Source organism: Canis lupus, chromosome X (assembly GCF_048164855.1).
Source record: "Canis lupus baileyi chromosome X, mCanLup2.hap1, whole genome shotgun sequence".
Classification (NCBI taxonomy): Eukaryota; Metazoa; Chordata; class Mammalia; order Carnivora; family Canidae; genus Canis; species Canis lupus.
In genome coordinates, this window is record NC_132876.1 from 65,996,811 (window position 1) to 66,015,790 (window position 18,980).

At 35.4% G+C, this 18,980-nt stretch overlaps 1 protein-coding gene across 6 annotated transcripts in view; it reads left to right on the top strand.

Annotated features, from left to right (window-relative positions):
- The window catches only part of ABCB7 (ATP binding cassette subfamily B member 7), a 170,754-nt gene that overhangs the window by 121,890 nt on the left and 29,884 nt on the right, over nucleotides 1–18,980 (top strand). For all 6 annotated transcript variants that reach the window (XM_072816569.1, XM_072816573.1, XM_072816571.1 and 3 more), the window contains 10 exons: nucleotides 2,336–2,468; nucleotides 3,350–3,618; nucleotides 4,244–4,332; nucleotides 4,425–4,512; nucleotides 5,494–5,668; nucleotides 6,621–6,778; nucleotides 7,336–7,499; nucleotides 7,656–7,785; nucleotides 12,096–12,267; nucleotides 14,903–15,006. In XM_072816569.1, coding sequence (XP_072672670.1) covers nucleotides 2,336–2,468; nucleotides 3,350–3,618; nucleotides 4,244–4,332; nucleotides 4,425–4,512; nucleotides 5,494–5,668; nucleotides 6,621–6,778; nucleotides 7,336–7,499; nucleotides 7,656–7,785; nucleotides 12,096–12,267; nucleotides 14,903–15,006 — 1,482 coding nt within the window. The remainder of the gene's footprint in view (nucleotides 1–2,335; nucleotides 2,469–3,349; nucleotides 3,619–4,243; nucleotides 4,333–4,424; nucleotides 4,513–5,493; nucleotides 5,669–6,620; nucleotides 6,779–7,335; nucleotides 7,500–7,655; nucleotides 7,786–12,095; nucleotides 12,268–14,902; nucleotides 15,007–18,980) is intronic.

Genomic DNA, 18,980 nt, shown 5'->3' on the forward strand with positions numbered 1-18,980 from the left:
GATATAAACTATAAAAAAAAGAGGAGTTGGAAAATGGAAAGTGCCAAATGGGCTTCAGTTTTCATAATAGGAATGGTATTCAGAGTGGGTTTTAGAAAATGGAGAAATAGAAAGGTAAATCAGGCAGGCAGGGCATTTCAAGGAGAAACAAGAGCTTGAGGTTATATGATTATATGAAAATCAGAATTGTGAAATTTATCATACTTGAAACCTGCTTTTCTTTTAGATTATATTTTAAAAGTTAGAAAAAATTTTGAGCAGTTTATCCCATACTGTTATATTCTTAGAAGTATTCCAACATCTGCTGTGTATTTTAATGATATTGTTGAACCTGCTTAGTTGTTAGGACACTTGTATACTTTACTTTGAAATCTTGATTCGGAAGATTTACCTAGCTCCTATCAGTTTTCAGCTGAACTTAGGCTTGTTGACAATATTTTTTATGTTTAACAAGGATGAATGATATAATAATGAGACTTTAATAAGAGCTGGAATTTCATTGTTTTTGTTAAGCCTTATAGAATTGCTTTCAGGGCGCCTGGGTTGCTAAGTTGGTTAAGCCGCTGCCTTCGGCTCAGGTCATGATCTCAGGATCCCAGGATCAAGCCTCGCTTTGGGAGTCCATGCTCTGCTTTCCCCTCCCAACCCCCCCCCCCCCCCCACACACACACACGCTGCTCTTGCTTGTGTGCTCTCTCTCTCTCTCGGAAATAAATATAAATATCTTTTTAAAAATTGCTTTCATATGTTATTAATGTATATGAAATTAAATCTTTTTTTTTTAAAGATTTTGGTTATTTATTCGTGAGAGACACACAGAGAGAGGCAGAGACATAGGAAGAGAGAGAAGCAGGCTCCCTGCAAGGAGCCGGATTCAGGACTCAATTCCCGACCCCAGGATCAAGCCCTGAGCCGAAGGCAGATGCTCAACCGCTGAGCCATTTGGCGTCCCTGAAATTAATTTCTTCAAAGCTTTGGCAGTCTAATCAGTTTTCTGTTCTTAAATGATAGTTGGTGTTTTTGATACTGTAACCTTGCAGAAAATATGACATATGAGTGAATGAATATTTGCCTTGAATACATGAAAGCAGTATACCCATAATTTTCATACTTTTTGGTATATTCTCACGGAGAAATAGGTTGGTTTTTGAAAGCTTAGTTTGGTATTTAGAGGGTTTTGTTTAGTGTTGGAGCAAAGGAATCTTTTTATTTTTATTTTTTTTATTTTTATTTTTTAAATTTTTATTTATTTATGATAGTCACAGAGAGAGAGAGAGAGAGAGAGAGAGAGAGGCAGAGACATAGGCAGAGGGAGAAGCAGGCTCCATGCACCGGGAGCCCGACGTGGGATTTGATCCCGGGTCTCCAGGATCGCGCCCTGGGCCAAAGGCCCGCGCCAAACCGCTGTGCCACCCAGGGATCCCAGGAATCTTTTTAAATTTATGTTATTGAATTATAGTTGACATATAATGTCAGTATTAGTTACAGGCATATAACAAAGTGATCCAACAATTCTGCACATTACTCAGTGCTTACCACAATAAATGTAGTCACCATATAACATTACTACAATGTTATTGACTATATTTCTTATGCTGTACGTTTCATCTCCACAACTTTTTTTATTTTATAACTGGAAGTTTGTACCTCTTAATCCCCTTCACCTGTTTCACTCATTTCTTCACCACTTCTCTGACCAAAGGAAGATTTTTGTGGGACAAATAGATCTACCAGTGTTACGTTGTTGTTTTTTTCCCATTGGTGACTCAGCCACAGATACTTGGAATTAATCCACTTTTGAGATACTTTTTTGCTAAATAATTTTAGTTTTACCATTATTTTGGTGGACAAATAATTTTATATATTTGATTGAATACCAACTATATACAAAGCATAGTAGCACTCAACAAGAGTAGGACAAAAAAAGGAATATGATATAGACCATTAAAGATCTAGTAAGAAAGAAAAAATATATATATACATAAATAACAATAAGGCAGTTTGCCTTAAGGTGCCATAAGCTCTGTAGGATTTCAGATAATGGAGAGAGCATTTTGAGTGGATAATCGGGGATTATTTCATGGAGGCATGAGCATTTGACTAATGCGTGTAGCTTGTAAATGAATATTAACATGGCAGTCAGTGTGAGGTAGGAATCCTGAAATGACAGCTCTCCAAAGCCGAAGATTTTATCTTTATAAACTGGGAAAATCATTTCAGTACTAGTAAATGATTAATATCTAAACATTACCATAAATACTAATTTAAGGTAAATATTTGTACTTTTAGAAAATATTTTGTATATGATGGATAATTACTGCTTTTATATTTTTAGGCCATGAATATTGTGGTTCCCTTCATGTTTAAATATGCTGTAGACAGCCTCAACCAGATGTCAGGAAACATGCTGAACCTAAGTGATGCACCAAATACAGTTGCAACCATGGCAACGGCAGTTCTGATTGGCTGTATGTGTGATTCTTTTATCTGTCTACAGGTGTTGACTTTCTTCAAGAAGGTTTCATCATATTTGAGATGACCTTTTCATCACAAACACAACGTAGCATTTTCAGTGTCTATCATTTTATGTGAGAGTTTTGATATGTAATATTTAAAGATTTTTATGATCTACTTTTTAAAAATTCTGTAATAGCCTCATTTTTCAAGTTCTAGAAAAACTAATATGAAATAAGACATTAAATTCATAATAATATAACTTTTAATAGTCTCTTTATAAGATAACCTTTTCAGTAATTCTAGTTTTTTCTTGCTGTTGTTGTTAATTATTTAATAAATAGCTAAATAATGATATATGTACATTAATGCCTTATTAAATTATATTCAATAGCCATGACACAAATATACCATTTATAAAGAACAGCACATGTTGCTTTGTTCCCTCATGCATTAGAAAGGACACTTTATTGAGACTCAGGAGACTTGAATGGGAGTATTCTTTAGTCAAGGCCCTTGATTTTTCAGGATCTTGATTTTTATCATTTGTTATTTTGGGGAGTTAAAGGAGATTTAAAAAAAAAAACTACAGACATATGGTACATTTGTCCACAGTAAGGCCATATGGGCTACTATTTACTAAAAATATTTAGTTGGAAAAAAATCTTTCAACATCTGGAATTTATAGAGGAAAATAACACTGAAAAGGATCCATAGTGGTGGAAAGATTGGTACTCATTAGGCTAGATTCTTTCTAGGTTTATTTTAATGTAAGTTTTTTGTGATGTATTCATTTAATGTATATACACTTTCTTACTATATACTTATCATTTTACCCTCCTATGATTCTAATGTTTTTACAACCCATTTTTTTTTCTTTCGAATGTATTGCTAGATGGTGTATCAAGAGCTGGAGCTGCCTTTTTTAATGAAGTTCGAAATGCAGTATTTGGCAAGGTAGCACAAAATTCAATCCGAAGAATAGCCAGAAATGTCTTTCTCCATCTTCACAACCTGGATCTGGCTTTCCACCTGAGTAGACAGACAGGAGCTTTATCAAAGGCTATTGACAGAGGGACAAGGGGTATCAGTTTTGTCCTGAGTGCTTTAGTATTTAATCTTCTTCCCATCATGTTTGAGGTGACTCTTGTCAGTGGTATTTTGGTAAGTAATACATTTTTCATAACAGGCTTTTATCTTACATTCTCATGAGTAGTTATTTAGTACTTGAAGCTCTTGTGCTATTGAATGCTCATGGTTTGAAAGCAAAATTCTGTGGTATCAGAAGGGTTATTCAGTTCACTTAATTATTTTGCCATAAACTTCAAGAGACTGTCCAAAATCTTGTTATTGTAAAGAGTTGGTTGGTTCTATGTATAGATCAGTCATTTAACTAGTGCTTGTAATTTTTTTGTTAGTAGAGATATTTGTATATGACTTTGGACTGGTATGCTCAGATTATCTAGATTTTTATTTACCATTTATTACAATTTCATACTTTGTAATTAAAAGTGTATATATACTCTTTATCTCTCTTAAGGCTTATTGCATTATTTTTGTCACATTAAACAGTAGTATCAATGTGGCAAATGTAGTTTGGCTTTCTTCCCTTGCTACCTAATGTAGCTTTTCTAAGGTATTTGATTACTCACATAATTATTTATTTATTTATACAACTTCCCATCAACATATTTTTATTAAAATCTTTTGACTGATACTTGCTGTTGTATATTGTAAACTGTTTCGCAAGAACAATGACTTTATCATTTCTGCATTTTGCCTTCTCCAGTATTATAGATGTGGTGCCCAGTTTGCTTTGGTAACCCTTGGGACACTTGGTGCATACACAGCATTCACAGTTGCTGTTACACGGTGGAGGTAAAGTATTTCCCAGGAGCCAGTCAAGGTTCAGAAATTAGTTATGCTTTCATAGCAAAAATTTCATGTCTATGCGAATCTTTGTCTTACAGAACTAGATTTAGAATAGAAATGAACAAAGCGGATAATGATGCAGGTAACGCTGCCATAGACTCACTGCTGAATTATGAAACTGTGAAGGTAATATGTTTAATTATGCTTTCCTCTGCCTTTCACATCACACAAAGATTTGTTCTGCCATTTAATTGAATAAGTGCTGTTAAGTTAGAGCTTCAGATTAGGATAGGACCTTTAGGTGTGATAGATTAATTGTGCTTTATTATTTTTCTTTATTTGGAAATTGTCCTTTCTACCTCCATTTTTGTATGGCAGCATCAGACTTTTACCTTCTGAATTAGCACCTTGATTTAGAATAAACACTAAGCTAAACAAACTGACATGTAAGTTCTTGACTCTGTCCCTCAGTGTACCTAGCATAGTGCTCATTTATGTGTTCATTTTTCATTTAACAAGTATTACTGAATGCCTTTTGTATCCAAAGCACTACACTAAGTCTTGTGATGGGGAAGGGTGATAAAAAACTATTAATATTTAATCCTTGCCCTCCCAGAATTAACTCCATAAACTGGGAGAATTTAAGTATGCAGGTGACTATACAAGAAGGCATAATGTAGTCGGGACAGTGAGATCTGTCAGTTCAGTCTCGGGGGATCAGGGAAAGGCTTTGTGAAAGAAGTGCCTTTAACAGCTTTTGTTTTTTTAAGATTTTTTTTTTAAGTAATCTCTACATCCAGTGTAGAGGCTTGAATTTAAAACCTTGAAATCAAGAGTCGTCTGTTCACCAACTAAGCCAGTCAGGCATCCCCCTTAACAGCTTTTTTAGATCTGGATTTAAATTAACCAGGCAAAAAAAATATAAATAAATTAATTAATTAACCAGGCATTCATCAAAATGAGATGAATTTTATGGACTTTTCGAAATACAGTTCATTATGGAAAAGTATAGGAGTACCATAGTCCAATGTATTGAAAGTCAGTTTTTTAAATGGAGTATACAGTATAGAGTTGTATGCATAACATAAAATCAGATGAAAAAGATACTAATCACTTAAGAGAATAAATTCTAATTGTACTTGTATGTAATTTTTATATATTTTGTAGTATTTTAATAATGAAAACTATGAAGCACAAAGATATGATAGATTTCTGAAGACATATGAGACTGCTTCATTGAAAAGTACCTCTACTCTGGCTATGTTGAACTTTGGTCAAAGTGCTATTTTCAGTGTTGGTTTAACGGCTATTATGGTGCTCGCCAGTCAGGGCATTGTAGCAGGTAATGGATCTGCAATTTTCACGTTTATAGATGTTTCACTTAATCTTTATAAATAAAGATTAATGAAAGGAATGTATATATTAGTCTTAGTTACAAAATATATTCAGTAAGATGCTTTAAGATCCTCTAACTTTTCTTTTTGTACGAGAATGTGTTTTCTTAATTGTATGATGTTTAACTTATTTTTGTTTGATACTACAAGTTTAGCACTAGTTAACTAATTAATTAGGACTACTATTTATACATTTTGTGGGGCTACATACTGACTCTTTCAGGAGTAACTTCTTTTTTTTAGCATCTAATATTTCTAATTTCACTTGTAGACCTGGAAAGCAATGTAATTAATTTAGTGTTTAGTCCAAAGGACCAAAATGCAAACATACTTTTTTTATAATTACTATTTACATTTTAATCTAGGAAGATTCATTTGCAGAACATTTCAAAAGTAAATAATGTCTCTGCCTCTTTTCTGTAACCTACCCACTCAGGATTTATTCATTTACTGTGACCTTAATACGTGGTTTATCATTCCCATTCATGATATCCATTTTCTCCATTTTTTTAATATATACTTTAAAAAAGTTTCTATTTCACATTACAAAGAAATTTGCCAGTGTCTTATGAAGAAGTGAAAGATTTTTAGCCATCCATTTCTATCTTCACTTAGACCATTATGTATATGTATATAGTATATATGTATGTAGTATAGTATGATCCTATATATATATATAGTATATGGGTGAACAGTTCCCATTCCACTTATATCAAGTTCCCTATATTCCTAAATCATGAATTAAAATGCCTTGAAATTTGAGTAGGCCTTAAGAGTTGCTGGTTATTTGCATTTTGTAGCATATTCCAGACTAATAGACTATAAACTCCTCTGTCTTAAGCTGGGAAAGTATATAACATCTAAAATACCTTTTTTCCCTTCTGCCAACTACATATTAAGGTACCCTTACCGTTGGAGATCTAGTAATGGTGAATGGACTGCTTTTTCAACTTTCATTACCCCTTAACTTTCTGGGAACTGTGTATAGAGAAACTAGACAAGCACTCATAGATATGAACACCTTGTTTACTCTACTCAAGGTAGACACTCGAATTAAAGTAAGTAATCTATTTAGTACCTTTTTAAAAGCATGTGAGCATCATCCCATTAATAGGATCATTGTCAGGGAATATTTACATCACCATTTCAGCAAACTGGTTTCCCTTGTGCAAGAATTAGAGCTATCATGTGTATTAAGAAGTTGTTACAGCTTTTACTTTCATGTTTAGAAACATTACAGTGTTAGTAAATATTATTCCTAAAAGCTAAATTTTGTTAAATTGAATTATTTGTACTTGGACTTGATTTACTTCTGCTAATAATGATATATGATGTGTGATTGCCTTTCCTCACATCCTCAGCTTCCTTACTACCCTGCCCACCATCCCTCTACCTGCCCCACAAAATTGCTCGAAACCAAAGCATTTAAGTGTTTTTGACCTTAGTGAAGAATGGAAAACAAATCTTTAAAAGCATGCTTGGAAGTGATCTAACTCTATTTATAAACCTCCTCTTTCCCCATTATTCTCCTTTTTCTCTCTGAATTAGAGAATTGTCTGCTTGACTGTACTCTACATGGTGTATAAAAGTGGCTTTTTTCCTTCTTCCCTACTAGGACAAAGCAATGGCATCTCCCATTCAGATCACACCACAGACAGCTTCGGTGGCCTTTGATAATGTGCATTTTGAATACATTGAGGGGCAGAAAGTCCTTAGTGGAATATCTTTTGAAGTCCCTGCAGGAAAGAAAGTGGCCATTGTAGGAGGTAGTGGGTCAGGGTGGGTAATTCAGTTATTTATAAAATTCTGCATCATTGATTGATGATTCCCAATGTAATATTTTTTCTTTACCATAATAAAATGATTATAATGGTTTAAAACATGTTCCCTAATGCCAGTAAGAGCTAAATAATCTTTCCTTGTCTCCAATTTCAGGAAAAGCACAATAGTAAGGCTGTTGTTCCGCTTCTATGAGCCTCAGAAGGGTAACATTTACCTTGCTGGTCAAAATATACAAGATGTGAGCCTGGAAAGCCTTCGGAGGGCAGTGGGAGTGGTACCTCAGGTATTTAAAAAAAAAAAACCCTATTTGGGGGAAGGTTTATTGGGTTGATAGATATTTTGTTAGAATAATTTGAATTCAGAGTCAATATAGGGGAGCCTGGGTAGTTCAGTCAGTTAAGCATCCTGAGATGGAGCCCTGCGATGGGCTCTGTGCTGGGCATAAAACTTGCTTGGGATTCTCTCTCTCCCTCTCTATCTGCCCGTCCCCACTCTGCTCATGTGTGTGCTCATTCTCTCTCTCTCTCTCTCTCTCTCTCTCTCCCTTTCTCTCTCTATTTTACATTTTTTCCTTCTTTTCTGCTATTATTTTTTTAAAGATTTTATTTATTCATGAAAGACACACACAGAGAGAGGCAGAGACACAGGCATAGGGAGAAGCAGGCTCCATGAAGGGAGCCCAACATGGGATTCGATCCCGGGACTCCAGGATCATGCGCTGGGCTGAAGGCAGGTGCTAAACCGCTGAGCTACCTAGGGATTCTCTCTCTCTCTCTCTCTCTCTCTCTCTCTCTCTCTCTCTCTCTCAAAAAAAAAAAACAGTCAATATATGCTAAGTAGGAAGCATTAGGCCCTACAGTCTAAATTCTGTTACCAAAAAGACTAAAAAAATGTGAATGGAAAATGTGCATGACGGAAAGATTTTTTTTTTTAAGTCTTAGAAAGCATAATATAAAGGAAAGAGCCCAGACTAAACTCAGATAGATATGGGTTCTTTTTTTTTTAATTTTTATTTATTTATGATAGTTACAGAGAGAGAGAGAGAGGCAGAGACACAGGCAGAGGGAGAAGCAGGCTCCATGCACCGGGAGCCCGATGCGGGATTCGATCCCGGGTCTCCAGAATCGCGCCCTGGGCCAAAGGCAGGCGCCAAACCGCTGCGCCACCCAGGGATCCCAGATATGGGTTCTAATCCCAACTCTAACCCTTATAAGTTGTGTTCTTGGTCCTCAGTTTCCTTGTCTTTAAAATAAGGATTAAAAAAAAATAATAAGGATACTAGCCATTTTTCTTATATGATAAAATTATTATCCTATATAGATTAGAGATAATATAAAGCACCAAGCACAATGTCCATCACAATTGCTCAGTAAATGAAAACTATTACTGTAATTTTGAAAGTTTTTGACACTGAAGCAGTATGGCTCTCTGCTTCCATGTTTGTATGCCTTGTTTACCACTGTCCTCTTTGTGCCAGCCACAGTGCCTGACTTGTAGTAAGTATTTAATAAGTATTTGTTGAATGACTTTAGAGGGGAAAATAAATTCAGAGCAAACTCTGAGAAGACAACAAGGATGCCTTATAGCATATGAATTTTTCTTATGCAAAAAGCCAATAGAGAGACCTGGGAACAAGTTGCAGGCTAGAATCTGAATTAAATTCCTGAGAGAACTGTAAGAAAGAGATCAGACAGGGATGTGTAATTTATAAAAGGTCCCCATATGAACTGAGACATGCCATTCTGCACTCCCTTTTTCACTAAGAATCCCAAATGTTAGTGTGCATGAATCACCTAGGGAGATTATTGAAATTCCAACTCTTTGACACACCTTAGTTCTGGCTTAGGAGGCTGTGTAGGGCCCAGGAACCTGCATTTTTTAATATGCCTCCTAGATTATTCTGATATAGATAATTCATAGACTCTGTTGAGAAATACTGACCTAAACTGTATATTAAGTGAACTGAATTTTGGATTTTTCTGTGTAGGGCTCGGTGTCCTCATCTATGCAACTAGATTCCTGTCATTCTCTTGGGCTATGTAACAGTTATTCTTTACCTTTTGAAAAATAAGACATTTGATTCACTAAGGGAAAAAATACATAGTTAATAAAGAAAAGATCCTAATCCTCACTGGAGGGTTTACCAATATAAATTAAATTAACAGTGGAATACCATTTTTTGCCTGTCAGCAAGATTTTAGAATTCATGACATCCATTTTGGGCAAGGCTGTGTGAAATGTCTAGTCTGTTGTTTGGCTAGTGGAAGTATACAGCTTTTCTGACAAGCATCTTGGCAATATATGTCAAGAGCCAGAAAAATATTGATACCCTTTATGCCAATAATTTTGCCTCTAGGAAGTTTTAGTAAGGAAGTAAACAGAGATGTGAACAGATTTTTACACGCAAAGATGTTCAGTACAGCATTATTTATAGTATCAGAAGTTGAAAACAATGTGAATATCCAACAATAAGTAGATGGTTAGATTTATCAACATAGGATCAAATGTCATACAGCCATTTATAGATATGCTGCTTGTAAAGAATATTGTCATAGAAAAATACTTAGATACAAAATGTAAAAAGAAAGCACACCTGGATGGCTCAGTGGTTGAGTGTCTGCCTTTGGCTCAGGTCATGATCCCGGGGTCATGGGATCGAGTCCCACAACAGGCTCCCTGCAAGGAGCCTGCTCCTCCCTCTGCCTATGTCTCTGCCTCTCTCTGTGTGTCTCTTATGAATAAATAAAATATTTTTAAAAAATGTGAAGAGGTGATACCATGTGAAGTATAACATCCAGGGCAGTCCGGGTGGCTCAGCGGTTTGGCGCTGCCTTCAGCCCAGGATGTGATCCTGGAGACCCAGGATCGAGTACCACATCGGGCTCCCTGCATGGAACCTGCTTCTCCCTCTGCCTGTGTCTCTGACTCTCTCTCTGTGTCTCTCATAAGTAGATTAATGGAATCTTAAATAAATAAATAAATAAATATAACGTCCCAATTTTATAATACTAAATGAATACATGTAACTAGAGAAGAAAGGAGAAATACACCAAAATGTTAATAGTTATTGCTACATGATAGGATTATGAATAATTTGATAAATTTTTATTTTACCATTTTTAAAGATTTTCAAAGTTTCCAGTTAGCATTTGTTAGCTCTTTTTTGAATATAAAATATTATTTTAAAAATAAGTATTTTCTCTTTATAGAACTTTAAGGTTATTGGGTTTAAGTACCATTTCAATGTAAGAACACTTTATATTAGTAGTTGATATAAAATGATTAAAATATTTTTTGAAGTAATATCTGAAACTCGAGCTGATTGTGTGGTAAAAGATCTTAATTAATTATCTTAGCTAATGTGAACTAATGGAGCCATTTTATTTAATCTAACTAACTGTTGCCTTTCAACCATTTAGAGACTAAAAGGAAAGTGGAGATGGATGTTTACTTTAAGTAAATTAGATTTAGTGTGCTATGTCAGAATAAGATGAAATGTCAAATGAATGCTTGTAGTGACCTTTCTCCAAAAAATATCTATAATGTATAAGTCCTTTGAGTCCTTTGTTTTCCATGTCCAATTAAAAAGCTTGTTTTCTGTGTCCAATTTAAAAGTTTCTGAGAAAAAAAAATAAAAAAATAAAAGCTTCTGAAAAACATGTAACATATGTAACCTCATTAGTAATTAGAGAAGTGCTAATTTAAACAAAAAGCACATTTTACCCCAAATGTAGCAACAGCTGAAACTTATTAATCTGCAGGGTTGCTGAGGATATGAGTGTCTGACACCCTTATACACTCTGGGTTGTAGTATGTATACTTTTGGAGCATTTTGGAAGACAATTGGGCAGTACTATCAAATGATAAATATATGCTTACATTTTAATTCATCAGTCTATTCCTAGGAATCTCTCTTCTTTTTTTTAATAAATTTATTTTTTATTGGTGTTCAATTTACCAACATACAGAATAACACCCAGTGCTCATCCCGTCAAGTGCCCCCCTCAGTGCCCGTCACCCATTCACCCCCACCCCCGCCCTCCTCCCCTTCCGCCACCCCTAGTTCGTTTCCCAGAGTTAGGAGTCTTTATGTTCTGTCTCCCTTTCCTAGGAATCTTTCTTATAGAAATATGCAAGTGCACAAAGTCCTATATACAATGATATTTTATTCCAACATTGTTTGTAGTAGCAAAAATTTGTAAACTACATTAATGTCTATTAGTAGAGAAATAAAAAAGCGAGGTAGGATTCTGTTACTGACATGAACAATTACTAGGGTATGTTAAATGAAAAGATCAATTTATCAAATTATATATATATATATATATTATATACTATATATAACATGACCCCACTGTGTTGAAAAAAGCAAACTATATGGTATATAAATTCATCCAAAAAAGTCTGGACTGATAACTCAACAAATTGTTCATGGTGATTATAGTTGGGAAGGAAAATGGAATTGTAGGGATGAGGGGGGTGATAAAGGAGTTACCACATTTTATTCTTTATGCCTTTATGTCTTTACTAAGTTGTTTGAATTTTTTGTAATGAACATACATATATGTGTACATATATATAAATCTGCTTCAGGATGCTGTCCTATTCCATAATACTATTTACTACAACCTCTTATATGGAAACATCCATGCTTCACCTGAGGAGGTATATGCGGTGGCAAAATTAGCTGGACTCCATGATGCAATTCTTCGAATGCCACATGGATATGACACACAAGTAGGGGAACGAGGACTCAAACTTTCAGGTAATTAGAGATTTTAGATCTGCCCCCACTGTGTACTCCCTTCAAACTTTAATTTGTCAGAGCCATTGTCTAGAAAATGTAGTGACAGAGTATACACCGAGTGCTCATCTAGTCACTCTCAACAAGGTCAAGTCTCAGCCATTACTATAAATGATTCAACATGTTGGAAATAACTGTTCTCAAGTCATGCAGGTGTCTTTTTTTTCTCACATGCAACTGCAAACTATAAGTGCTTAATGGTAAATTACTAATACATGCTCAGGTCAGTGTTAATTTATCATCCATAATTTTAATATTAAAGGAAAGTCAGCATCATTATTCACCTGAGAAAGTAGTAAGAGTAGGGAAAAGTAATTTGATAGTAAATAGTATATCTCACCATATTTCCTAGATTGTTATGGGGTGCTTTCAATACTTTAGACTTCCTTATACTTGACTTTCATTACAGCCAATTTCATTTTCATGTCCCTGCTGGCTCAGTGGTCAAGTACATTTTGGGGCTGGTCCATTTCTATTTAAGTGTTTAATTATGAGATTGCTAGGTTTAATGATTATCCTACAATGCTTGAATCTTTTGGAGGAACAAGAAAAATGTATTTTCACCCAAAATTATTTGAATTCCAAAAGTATAATGATATCTATGCCTGAAAGTATTAATGTAACTCATATAAACACACTATATATCCTTTATATTTATTCTTCATTCTAGTTTAAGGAGGGATGGAAGTGAGGCAAAAAGAGAATGAAGAACACTACATGAATTTTAATGATTCCCCGTTCCTTTCATTACAAACTGACCATTTCATTACAAACTGGCTTTATTTATTCACAGGAATGATTAGGTACATACTGTGTACAAGCTAATATGCTAAATGATTTTAGAGTTAAAAAGATGAAGCATAAACAGACTTGCTGTCAAGGAATTTGCAGTCCATTAGAAAGTTTTCATCTAGATTTAGAAAATGTTAAGCAAAGATCATTTTTAAGTTAGTTTGGTTTATAATAGTTTTTTGATTATCACCTGGTAGTATAAGATGCTTGCATCATTCCAGTCCCCCTTTATACTTTACCACAGCTTTTAACAGGAGTAGTGTCCAGCTAACTAGATCACTCCTGGATGATTTGTCCATTTGGCTAATTCTAAAGATCTCCAGGTTTTCACATAATATAACATATATTTATAGGCCTCTCAACATATGACTCTGCCTCAAATAGCTATGCCACATGCCATTTTCCAATCATTTTTTCACCCTCTCTGCATGCCTTTGGGAGTAGGAATGGCTAAAGAAATTTTGTTCTTTCCTAATATCCATTGCCTTGGAGTTAGACCTCTCTAAATGAACAGCATTGTATTATTTAGCATCTATGCCAATATTTATGGTAGGGAACAAACAAATGTTTCTTCTCCAAGTTCCAAATTTCTATTGAATAGAATTGAAACTGGGCTGGATTCTACTTGAAATTTGGAGGCATGTTTAAACTAGTCCTTCCTCTGAGTATCTGCTTCTTTTAGGAGGTTTCTGCTGCTGAGTTGCTAGGTGGGTAAGGAGACAGTTCTGGCATGATGCTTGCTTTTGTAGGAGAATTTTGATCTTACTAAATGAGGAAGAGTGTGGATAGTATAAATACAAACTTACTAATATTAGATATAAGGAGCTCCCTTTACAAGTTGAAAATAATAATTGCAGAAAAAATAAAACTGAAACAATATCTGGTATACCAGATAATAAATAGGTGGTGCTTATTTCCTGAAGAGGTTACTGAAGCTGAAAATTACAAGTTTTTTTAGACATTAATAAATTAATTGAAAAAAAAGGTTAAAGGGGGCATATTCAGCAAAGCATCATTCTCTGTAGTTCTATGTAAGATTGATGACCTTAGACCTATAGGAGTCCCAGTGAGGAAAGAAAGATTGCTTTATTTTCACTAGAATATATTTAGGAACAAACATGGCCTTGGGTATTTTGTTAGGAAGAGCATTGAACTGGGAGTCCGGTCTGGTCCAGATTCCACTGGAAGTTGCTCTGTGATCTTGGGCAAATCACTAAACTTTTCTGGGCCTCTTTTTCCTTTCTGCTGTTCTAGAGACCCATAGCAAATAACCAAGATGAAATAGGTACCTAGTGTATACCTTTAACTTTGAAGAGTGCTGTGAAAATAGTATATGTCAAAAGAATTCTTGAGAAGAATACTGGCTGAATGGTACTTTTTTTAAGAAATAAATGTAGATATTTATAGTTTGTCATTGCCAGGTTTCAGATATTGAATTTTATTTGGCATTGTTGATTCTCTAATATTGAAATTTTCCTGAGATTGCTGTACATTGGGAAGTAATATAAAGTAACACATGTAATGAGCATATTCTTGGTGAGAGAAATAATTGTGGAATGGAAGCTGTTCTCCTCGTACTCTCAGCTGCCACAAAGTCAAAATCCAGAATTATATTCATATTCCAGGGTATATAATTTGTCAAAGGATATCATATACAAACTTAGACTCTTCTGAGTAAAATAAACAGTTGTCAGAGTAGACAGATATGTTGAAGGCATTACTTGGTGGTTATGATCAGTGGAAATACTAGAAACATGAAATGTGTTAATATTATACTTCTTTAAACTAAATATTTCTTTACCAGGAGGAGAAAAGCAAAGAGTAGCAATTGCAAGAGCCATTTTGAAGAACCCCCCAATCATTCTCTATGATGAAGCCACTTCATCATTAGATTCAATTACTGAAGAGGTAAATGATGATGAAATGCAATGCTCTTCAATTCTCGGTGCTTAACTTTTCTCCTTAGAAGTTTCAGTAAAATGGCTACATTCTTTTGTATTTTGAATGAAGTTCAGGAGGAGGTACTGTAGTGCAAAAAAACCTAGCCCTTTTTCCCCATATAGCAAGTGTTGTTAATAAGAATGCCAAAAAGCATTGAACTATCACATTGCTAAGTCCATTTGCAAAAGTGTCTCCTTTTAGAACCTTGTAAGTATTGTATTATTCTTGTATCTTGCAAAGATTATAAGAATTGCCTAATCTGACAAAGGAAAGATGTTTTAGTCTTTCTGCTATTGCCACTTAACACTCATGAAAATAGGTCATGTAAATGATAATGACACAATAAACACCAGAAAGCCTTTCACTTATCATGGAGCAACTCACTGAAGTTCAAGTCATGCACACAGCCTGTAGTGCTACTATAAATTTATATGCATTTCACAAAAAGTATTGTGGAACCTCAAGATGTCCTGATACTCAATGTCATGGTATAACTCAGGAACTACATTAGACTTCATAACAACATCTTTGCATTATATATAAATGTTTTAACAATAATTATAATTTCACGAATGGATCTCCTTAATCTACTACTGAAGATAAGCAGATATTATCAATCTCTTACCTCCATTCACCTACATTTTACTCATATATGGTGAAAAACTAGTGTTGAAGGATAGACTAAATTTCAGCATTACAGCAAAATATTTGCATATGTAGTTAAGTTTCAGGGCATATTATTCGATCTGCCTGCCATATGTTTAAAACAGTTTATTATCTAAGTGACTTGTTTACCATAAGGATTTGTTCTTTGTTTGTTTGTTTATTTATTTATGTATTTATTTATTATTGGTGATCAATTTGCCAACATATAGACTAACACCCAGTGCTCATCCCGTCAAGTGCCCCCCTCAGTGCCTGTCAGCCAGTCACCCCCACACCCCGCCCACCTCCCATTCCACCACCCCTTGTTCGTTTCCCAGAGTTAGGAGTCTCTCATGTTCTGTCTCCCTTTCTGATATTTCCCACTCATTTTTTCTCCTTTCCCCTTTATTCCCTTTCAATATTTTTTATATTCTCCAAATGAGAGACCATATAATGTTTGTCCTTCTCCGATTGACTTATTTCACTCAGCATAATACCCTCCAAGTCCCTCCATGTCGAAGGAAATGGTGGGTATTTGTCATTTCTAACAGCTGAGTAATGTTCCATTGTATACATAGACCACATATTCTTTATCCATTCATCTTTCAGTGGACACCGAGGCTCCTTCCACAGTTGGGCTATTGTGGACATTGCTGCTATAAACATCAGGGTGCAGGTGTCCCGCTGTTTCATAGCATCTGTAACTTCGGGGTAAATCCCCAACAGTGCAATTGCTGGGTCGTAGGGCAGGTATATTTTGAACTCTTTGAGGAACCTCCACACCATTTTCCAGAGTGGCTGCACCATTTCACATTCCCACCAGCAGTGCAAGAGGGTTCCCCTTTCTCCACATCCTCTCCAACATTTGTTGTTTCTTGCCTCGTTAATTTTCCTCATTCTCACTCGTGTGAGGTGGTATCTCATTGTGCTTTTGATTTGTATCTCCCTGATGGCCAGTGATGCAGAGCATTTTCTCATGTGCTTCTTGGCCATGTCTGTGTCTTCTGTGAGATTTCTGTTCATGTCTTTTGCTCATTTCATGAATGGATTCTTTGTTTCTTTGCTGTTGAGTTTAATAAATTCTTTATAGATCTTGGATACTAGTCCTTTATCTGATAGGTCATTTGCAAATATCTTCTCCCATTCTGTAGGTTGTCTTTTAGTTTTGTTGACTGTCTCTTTTGCAGTGCAAAAGCTTCTTATCTTGATGAAGTCCCAATAGTTCATTTTTGCTTTTGTTTCTCTTGCCTTCATGGATGTATCTTGCAAGAACTTACTGTAACCAAGTTCAAAAAGGTTGTTGCCTGTTTTCTCCTCTAGGATTTTGATGGACTCTTGTCTCATATTTAGATCTTTCATCCATTTTGAGTTGATCATTGTGTATGGTGTAAGAGAATGGTATAGTTTCATTCTTCTGCATGTGGATGTCCAATTTTCCCAGCACCATTTATTGAAGAGACTGTCTTTTTTTCCAGTGGATAGTCTTTCCTGTTTTGTCTAATATTAGTTGACCATAAAGTTGAGGGTCCACTTCTGGATTCTCTATTCTGTTCCATTGATCTATGATTCTGTTTTTGTGCCAGTACCACACTGTCTTGATGACCACAGCTTTTTAGTACAACCTGAAATCTGGCATTGTGATGCCCTAGCTATGGTTTTCTTTTTCAATATTCCCCTGGCTATTCGGGGTCTTTTCTGATTCCATACAAATCTTAAGACAGTTTGTTCCAACTCTCTGAAGAAAGTCCATGGTATTTTGATAGGGATTGCATTGAACGTGTAAATTGCCCTGGGTAACATTGACATTTTCACAATATTAATTCTGCCAATCCATGAGCATGGAATATTTTTCCATCTCTGTGTCTTCCTCAATTTCTTTCAGAAGTGTTCTGTAGTTTTTAGGGTATAGATCCTTTACTTCTTTGGTTAGGTTTATTCCTAGGTATCTTATGCTTTTGGGTGCAGTTGTCAATGGGATTGACTCCTTAATTTCTCTTTCTTCAGTCTCATTGTTAGTGTATAGAAATGCCACTGACTTTTGGGCATTGATTTTTGTATCCTGCCATGCTACCAAATTGCTGTATGAGTTCTAGCAATATTGGGGTGGAGCCTTTTGGGTTTTCTATGTACAGTATCATGTCATCTGCGAGGAGGGAGAGTTTGACTTCTTCTTTGCCAATTTGAATGCCTTTAATGTCTTTTTATTGTCTGATTGCTGAGGCTAGGACTTCTAGTACTATGTTGAAAGCAGTGGTGAGAGTGGACATCCCTGTCTTGTTCCTGATCTTAGAGGAAAGGCTGCTAGTGTTTCCCCATTGAGAATGATATTTCCTGTGGGCCTTTCATAGATGGCTTTTAAGATGCTGAGGAATGTTCCCTCTATTTCTACACTTTCAAGAGTTTTGATCAGGAATGGATGCTATATTTTGTCAATGCTTTCTCTGCATCTATTGAGAGGATCATATGGTTCTTGTTTTTTCTCTTGCTGATATGATCAATCACATTGATTGTTTTACAAGTGTTGAACCAGCCTTGCATCCCAGTGATAAATCCCACTTGGTCATGGTGAATAATCTTCTTGATGTATTGTTGGATCCCATTGGCAAGTATCTTGTTGAGAATTTTTGCATCCATGTTCCTCAGGGATATTGTTCTATAATTCTCCTTTTTGGTGGGGTCTTTGTCTGGTTTTGGAATTAAGGTGATGCTGGCCTCATACAACGAGTTTGAGAGTATTTCATCCCTTTGTATCTTTCTGATCAGCTTTAGTAGAATAGGTGCGGTTTCTTCTTTAAACGTTTGATAGAATTCCCCAGGGAAGCCATCTGGCCTTTGACTTTGGTGTCTTGGGAGGTTTTTGATGACTGCTTCAAGTTCCTCCCTGGTTACTGGCCTGTACAGGTTTTCTATTTCTTCGTGTTCCAGTTTTGATAGTTTGTGATTTTCCAGGAATGCGTCCATTTCTTCTATTTTGCGTAATTTATTGGCGTATAGCTGTTCATAATATGTTTTTAAAATTGTTTGTATTCCCTTGGTGTTGGTAGTGATCTCTCCTTTCTCATTCTTGATTTTATTAATCTGAGTCTTCTCTTCTTTTTAATAAGGCTGGCTAATGGTTTATCTATCTTATTAATTCTTTCAAAGAACCAACTCCTGGTTTTGTAGATCTGTTCCACAGTTCTTCTGGTCTCGATTTCATTGAGTTCTGCTCGAATCTTTATTAACTCTCTTCTTCTGCTGGGTGTAGGATCTATTGGCTGTTTTTTTCTCCAGCTCCTGTAAGTGCAAGATTAGCT